This window comes from Scedosporium apiospermum, assembly GCF_000732125.1.
Source record: "Scedosporium apiospermum strain IHEM 14462 chromosome Unknown SEQ_SAPIO_0154, whole genome shotgun sequence".
Lineage (NCBI taxonomy): Eukaryota > Fungi > Ascomycota > Sordariomycetes > Microascales > Microascaceae > Scedosporium > Scedosporium apiospermum.
Genome location: NW_015971855.1, coordinates 1,335,759 through 1,343,352, shown reverse-complemented (window position 1 = coordinate 1,343,352; position 7,594 = coordinate 1,335,759). Strand labels below are relative to the sequence as shown.

General features: G+C 52.1%; 1 protein-coding gene and 1 pseudogene across 1 annotated transcript; one reads left to right on the top strand and one right to left on the bottom strand.

The window, feature by feature from the left end:
• Positions 1-2,965: 2,965 nt before the first annotated feature.
• Positions 2,966-5,414, top strand: SAPIO_CDS10131 (uncharacterized protein; the record flags this gene model as incomplete). The annotated part of the gene is made up of 4 exons (XM_016783776.1): positions 2,966-3,526; positions 3,762-3,848; positions 3,933-3,996; positions 4,216-5,414. 4 exons carry the CDS (start codon positions 2,966-2,968, stop codon positions 5,412-5,414), a joined length of 1,911 nt encoding a protein of 636 aa, XP_016639214.1.
• Positions 5,415-6,521: 1,107 nt separating this feature from the next.
• On the bottom strand, positions 6,522-7,415 carry SAPIO_CDS10130 (annotated as a pseudogene; the record flags this gene model as incomplete).
• Between the last annotated feature and the right edge of the window lie 179 nt (positions 7,416-7,594).

Genomic DNA, 7,594 nt, shown 5'->3' with positions numbered 1-7,594 from the left:
ATGCGTTTGCGATGCATTTGTATTGATTGATTTGGCACCTTGTCCCTGCGCGTGCCCGTCATCGATGGAGTACTCGTAGTGCCCAAGACGAGGCCGCATACTCTTACTCTGAGATCTCTTATACATTTGGCTGGCATAATAAGCCTGACATCACTTTCCAGAATTCTTGTTTATTCGTTCAGTTTGAATAAATGGGCATAGTTATTGCTAAATGCCGGGCCACCATAATTCAATCCGACATCAATGGGCAACATCAAATATAACAATGACAAATACGTCCATGACGCCCACGGCGCCCGCCCTCGTCGCTGTCGTACGAGCTTGGATCTTTCGGCTTGGCTGTGAGCTTGTACGATCCACAATAAGAAGGCGACGGAGTCAAGCGATCAATCATCAGATTCCTTTTGGTCCTGGCCCTGTTCATTGGGCTAAGAAAGAACACTCGCACTGCTCAACACTAGCGATCGAGTTTTGCAACGTGTGTTCTGATTCAATGGGCCATTCTGATCCTTTTTCTTTCCGTTCTCTCGCCACTCTCGGGAAGGGTTTTCCCACTCCTCATCCTATAACGTCGTCGGTGTGATCTACTAATAATATGTCAATGTAATAATAATCCGTCGCAACAATAATACTGGTCCTATAGCCCTGGCCCGCCAGCCCAGGCCGGTCCAGCCAGGTCGACGTTAGCGGGTACCACACCTCGATACCACAGATCAATCAATGTTCCTTGTTGTCAACTACATTGACACTCCTCTCGCTGTTATTATTAGTGCGTCTTGGAGGAGTTACAGCATCGATATGCCTCATTTGATTGATCCTGCCTCCTTCCCTTCCCCTCCCTTCCCCGCCCTCCACTTTAAGGTCCCGTAGTGTCCGCCCCAAGAAAATCGTCCCTAGGGACTGTCCGTCGTCCGTACTGGTCGCTGGTCACTGGTCTGGGGTTGTATTGGAGGAACAGACCTGGTCTCAAGTGTCACCCCAGCTGGATGCCAGAGGTTACAGGCGTGATTCTTCTGTGCGAGGACGATGGCCTCAAGACACTAGGAAGTAGAAACCGACCAGGTCCAGTCCAGTCCGGCCCAGTCCAATGTCCCCTTCAACATACGAAGCAAGTATCAATGTATGTAGTCTGGTGTAGTTTATGTACACTCTCCACTCGCTGGATTCATACAAGTGCGAGGAAGAGGAGAACTGACGCTTCTGCGGCCTGTGTCCCTGTCGAATTGATTGTCGAATTGATTGATGTACGAAGTACACTACCAGACCATCCGTCTCGCCGCGTCCGGCACGATTTCATATAACCTTGTCCCCTGTAGCCACACTCCCTCTTCTTCCCGTGCGTGCGTGCTCTTCCCTGCAGGCCGTATTTTTTTTCTGTTATTACTCCCACAAAATTCTGCGTCTTTCCTGCATTCCCGCCTCTGACCGTCTTCTCTCTTGTCTCTTTTCCCTCTCTCTCGCTCCCTCTTCCTCTCTCACCCACTGCTACCTCGAAAAGAGTTCATCCATTTTTCTCGACTTCCTTTTCATCTGCCTTCTCTCACCCTCTTTCTATTGTTTTTATTGCGAATCCTCGCTTTTCGCTGGTCGTCGTGTCTCGACATTCTCTCGCTGTCCAAAATCCTGTGTTGCTCTTAATACTGCGCACGTATTGAATCCCTGCCTGCTTCCGAATCCCGTGCTCTTCCGGTTTGCCGACCAACCCGCCAGGCCAGACCTACACTCACCTACACACTCACCTACACACACACGCCCATCGCCCGTCGGCCAATCCGAAGCACAATTGAGAATTTCGGATCCCCAGCTCACAGCCAACACCCGACGAAAAATCCCGTCGATCGCACATAAATACACTTCGAATAATAGCTGTTCTGGAGTCGATTTTCTGAGCTTTAGGTGGAATTTATACCTGGAAAAAGAAAAGGAAGGGGATACCGTGGGAGCTTTCGGCGCTTACAATTACGAGTACAAGGAACTTGTGGGTAAAGTAACCGAGCTTTGAGCCGTCAAATTGCTTGTGAAGGAGTCGCACCTGCCCGAACGACAGACAGCCTAGTCTAGCCGACTCCAACTTGGAAAGCGCAACCGCGATACCTACACGAGTTTCGGAAGGAGCCACGTTTTCTTCGAGCTAGCTTCAAGTCACGCCTCTCGACGAAACCTTCGCGCTTGCTGTACAGATCGACCACGAGGAGACCCCGTTGCCCGAATCGCCAACCGGTGGAGACATTTCGAAGCTCCGGACAATAGCAATTGTGCACGATTGCAGCATCTTGTTGATCGCTTACCAGCTTACCAGAGCGGAGACGATCCAGTCCTAAACCATCAAATTCGACCGGGAGAGAAATCCGTGGAAGGGGAAAATAAAGGACGCCGTAGGAGGTATCGTCTCGGCGAGTCAAATGAGCAATCCGGCCCACATCTCGACATCGATATCCTCAGCCGCTCGGACATTGTCCCTGTCCATAACCCAGATCTAAACCCGGTGCCAGTACCAGTGCCAGAAGGGGCAGCTCGGTTTCCGTGCCATTCATTGTCTGCACTTGCAACCATCTATCTCTGCGCGCTGTATTTGCCTCGGACAGTAAATTCGGCTACAGCTTCCCGCCAGTGCTCCGATCGCATTTGCACATCGATTGTCGCCAGGGGAGTCTCGTTTTCTTTTTTCCTTCCCGTCTCTGGACCGGCGACTGCAGCCATCCGTTGCGCAGCGCGTCTGTCCTGTGTCGGTTGACTTTTTCCCCGCCTCGTATATTTCCTTTTTCTGACGCACCTTCCCTGCCAAATCCGTTCTTCTTTTTTTTCCCTTCAATTCCACCACCTCCCGGCCTCCGGACAAAGGAGAGAGAAAAAGGAAAGGAAGAAAAGGAAAGGAAGGTAAAAAGAGAGGAGAAAAGAAGAGAAACACAAGAAGAAGAAAAAAAACAAAAACAAAACAGAAACAAAGAAGAAAATCGAAGCGGAAATGTTTCAACCGCAGCCGACGCCGTTCGCTGCTTCGTACTTCAACTCGTATGGTGGAGTCGCGGATTTCTCCTTCCCTCTGACGCTGCAGAGCCTACAGGGGGCCAGTGCTGGTTCCGTGTCTCCAGACTCAGTGTCTGGACACTCCCACGCGGGCTCTGCTACCGGCAACGCCAGTGTCAACGCCAACACCAACGCCGGCCGCAGCCACTCGCAACAACCTCCTCTTTCCCACCCTCTCTCCGCTCACCACCACACACATCCTCAAGGCCACCCTCATCCTCATCCTCACGGGCACGCCCGCGCCTCCCACAACCCTCACGCCCATAGCCATCTCTCCCATTCTACTCCCCAATCATTACTCTATTCCAACTCTCCTCACGCTTCCACTTCGGCCTCGGTTTCTCCTGTCGCGTCTTCGCATGGTCACCTTAGCCCCGCATCTCATTCCGTCCCCTCGCCTTTCGGTTCAACCACTTCCAAAATGGACCAGAACCAAATCCTCCAGGACGAGCTTGCCGCGCAAGAGGCTGCAGCTCGAGAATACCATCCTCGGTTAGAAGTAAGTCTGCCCCGGTCTTTTTTCTTTTCTTCTTTTTTTCACGATGCATTCCCCTTTGCTACATTCATACCAATCTTCGTATTTTTATTCCCAATTTGTGTGCTTTGGTGTTCGAGAGAATTAGCTGCAGGTAGCAGATGCGCTTGGTCGCGACTTCTCATCTTATGTTTTCACAAATTTTCAGCACTTCAAAGCTCATCAATTAAGTGAACCATCACTAACAACTCTTTCATAGGGACCACTTGTTGGTGAGAAGACTTTAAGCACAGCAATCTCCAATGAATATGCGAAAGCAGATCCTGTTTACGTGGAGAAGACTTCGGTAAATACTTGGTCCCTTGTTGATTTGATCCTTTCAATGAAAGAGTATACTAATTTGCTTCTTTTTTTTTTCTCCCCTACCTAGGCGCTCCCAAACATGTATTCGCATTATCGTCCCATCCAAGGTGATGGCAATTGTGGGTGGCGAGGTGAGTTTTTCGCTATGACATCTTCAATACACCCTCTGCGTAGCTCTCTAAGGCTACTTCGGCACACCTCTTCGTCGGATCGACTCCCCATCAGAGTTGCGAGTCGAGGATTTGTTGGCTGTCTCGTGGCTTCCCGTCGAGCCGAATAGATCATACTGGCCTTACTCTCTCATATCTTGCTTACTTGGTGGACAAAACGTAACTGACAACTCTTACTAGCGATTGGATTCGGCTATTTCGAAACCCTAATACAGAACGGCGATCGGAATGATGTCGAGGCTGAAGTCGCCAGGATAACAAGTCTCAACCAAGTGCTAATATCCGTCGGCTATGACAGGTTTCTGTTCGAGGACATGGTCGAGGAGACGATACGTCTTCTCAAGGATATTGCGGCTCACATGGTGGATCCGAACGCGGCCATGGCTATCCTGACGGATCGGTTCAACGACAGGGATTGCTCCAACGCCATCATCTACCACCTCAGACTCCTTGCCTGCTCCTGTCTGAAAACGTATCCCGCCCCTTACGAGCCGTTTATCCCTGAGGGCCTTGGCGTAACCGGCTATTGTTCCGAAGTCATTGAGAGGGTGGATCGTGAGATTGAGCATTTGGGCATTACCCTCCTCGTCAACGTTCTCCTGAAGCCCATCAACTTCGTTCTCGAAATTGCCTACCTTGACCGGAGCCCGGGAAGCCAGGTCAACATCTACCGATTCCCCGATGGTGTGGAGAGTCAGGATCCCTCGCTTGGCTCTGTGATTTACCTCCTCTATCGCCCGGACCATTACGATCTCCTCTACAGGACCCCGATCAACATTCAAATCAACCGAGCCATGTCCTTTACTCATCAAGGAATCGATGCGCACCAACGCCTCGACACTTTCTCGTCCGTCGACTTTGAATCGCTGGCTGTACTCCCTGGTTTCTCGTATGCCGCAACCTCGATGGCGCCGCTCGATTCTCAGTCGTTAGCACCGACCATGGCCGGCAGTTTCGTGCCGGTCCCACCGCAGCCCCAATGGATGCCGCCGCCCGCTGCGTTCACTGCCACCGTGCCCTCACATACGGTTCCTCCCCGGCAGGCACCAGTACCCCCCAGCGCGCCACCCGTCGAGCCTGCGCCACTTCCCTCGCGACCCTCCCACGTATCCGGCTCGCTTGCGCCTCCTCACACGTCGGTTCCGAGCCCTCAAACGACGTATCATTTACGATTCAGCCAGGAGTACTACAAGCTTGAAAACTCGACGTTTCCCGAGCCGAATTTCACCACGGCCATGTTCAAAAACAGCCATTATAACAAAGCACATTACAATAACCCCGACTTCCACCCCGAAGAATGGACTCCAGACGACGACTGTTTAGAGAGAAGTGGTGGAAGTGGAGGGAGAGCTAAGAAGTCGCGGCATAGGCATGATTGACCCGTGGTTTTAGGCCACCTAGGGAACCTTTGTAGGCGAAAAATGCAGGGTGCTGCTGGTGTGGATCAAAGCTGGTGACAATGCTGATTTGGTAGTGTCCGAGCAACCGAAGGCACTCTTTTTCTGCATTTTATTTCGTTCCCTTTTTCTTTTCATGCGGAGTTACTGCCCATATCTAGCTGCATAACCCCGTCATTTCTTTTCCCTTTTACCTCGATCGTTGGGCTCCTAAAAAACACCGGCGTGGGGATGGGGAGCAAAACTCTGGGAATTGCTTTTTATGTCTCAAAGGGATACCACATGTATTGATTGGCTTCGGAGGGTATGATGATGATGTACGTTATCCTTTCTTTTCTTACTTCTTTCTGTCTTCCTTTTCTTCAATTTTCTTTCTTTTTTTCCTCCTTAACGGGAAGACAGAACATGAAATGATATGTGAGGGGACGTCTTACTTTTTTCAACTCCCTACTTGCTTCTTTTGCCTTGGACTCGACTTTGGTGCCTGCCTCGTTGCCTTGGGATTTTTCTCTAATGTTGGACATCGCAAAAGGGGGGGGGTTTCAAAGGGTAAATGATGGCGGCTATCTGAATGTTCTTTTTTTTCCTGTTCTTTTGCCATTTTTTTGATATCAGATCACATTACGGCCTCTTGCTGGTTTGTGCTCTTTCTTTTCGTTTCTTCACGAGGAAATACCACCTGGTTTTCGGTTTTAACGCCAGGACAGACGGATTCATAGCACCGGCGTTTTTCGCTCCCACTATCGTCACATCTTTTTTCTACCACCTCCGACCTTCTTTTCACTCATTCGAGGTCGCTGAGGAGTTTACATCGATACCTTTTTCCCTTTTCTTGTTTTCTTTGTTCTTCTTTTTCATGCCTCTCGTTTTTTTCCTGGGTTGAAGTGGACAAAAGGCAGTCCACGATTTTTGAAGGGAATTAATAGGGATTACGCTTTATTCTATGATTTAATTCCATCTCCACTCGGCTGTCTCCCATTCCGTGAGGTCTATCATTGAGATTTACACGTATTCGTACAAGGTGTCCGTATATAGACGAAGGAAAAGATATAAGTCATCCACGATCTATCAGACGTTGGGGAGATGCCATCATCCTCCCGCCTCTAACCTCCTCTTAAACTCGGCACACCACGCCCCCGCAATAACTTCCAGATCCAGCTCCCTCCTCACATCCTCCGTCGCGTCAGGACTTAAATCAGCCCCAATCTCCGCCGCAACGCTCGTCACATCCCGATCCGGAATCCCGCAAGGCGTAAACCGCGCCCAGGGATTAACCCCCGCGTCCCCGCTCGTAGGCACGGTAATATTAAGCGCCAATCCCAGGGTAGTGATATGCCTCCTCAGATGGATGCCCAATGCGGCAATCTTGCGATCGGGCGGTCCCTGACGCGTATTTCCGCGAACCCACACTCCGGGGTTTTCCTCGTCGCGGAAGGTGGATATGCCGAACCGTTCGCGGAGCACGGAGGCGGTTGTATCTTCGAGGAGGGAGGCGTATGCGCGGACGGAGAGGTGCTGGTGGTGGGGGGAGCGGAGGTCGATGATGGGCCAGAGGACGAGTTGGCCGGGGCCGTGGTAGGTGGTTAGGCCGCCGCGGAGGGAATGGTGGATTTCGGGGGTGAAGAGCAAAGGCTGTCGTTGTTTAGCAGGAGAGAGGAAGGGATCGTGGACGGAGAGAGGCGCCGAGAGGGTCGTGAGCTGGGAGGCGGGCAGGGAGCGTTGGCGGCGGCCGAGGGTGTAGGTTGGCGTTGGGGTGAAGGAGAGCAGGATCGCGTTGGGGGCGGGTGTTGTTGTGGGTGAGGCTTTGTGGGCGTGGTGAGGGGCTGCGAGGGTGGTTTGGAGGGACGAGGCGAGGAGGTAGGGGGTGTAGGTTGGCCATTGGGTTGGGAGGTGGACGTGGTGGATGTGGAGGTGGCGCCGGCGGGCGCGGGGGGTTGTCGTCCGAGGTTTGGGAAGTGGTCGGCGGGGGAAGGGGCCGCGCATCGGGAAGGGGTTCGGGGGGAGCTTGGGAGCTCCGCGTCGGAATCCTCTTCTGGGTTGGGGGGTTCGGCGTCGGGAATGGTGCGGCTCGGGGTGGGAGGTGCGGCTCGGGGTAGGTGGTGCGGCGTAGGAATGCGATCTAGGGCGACACGGTGTTTTTCTCTGGGACTGGGATTACGTTC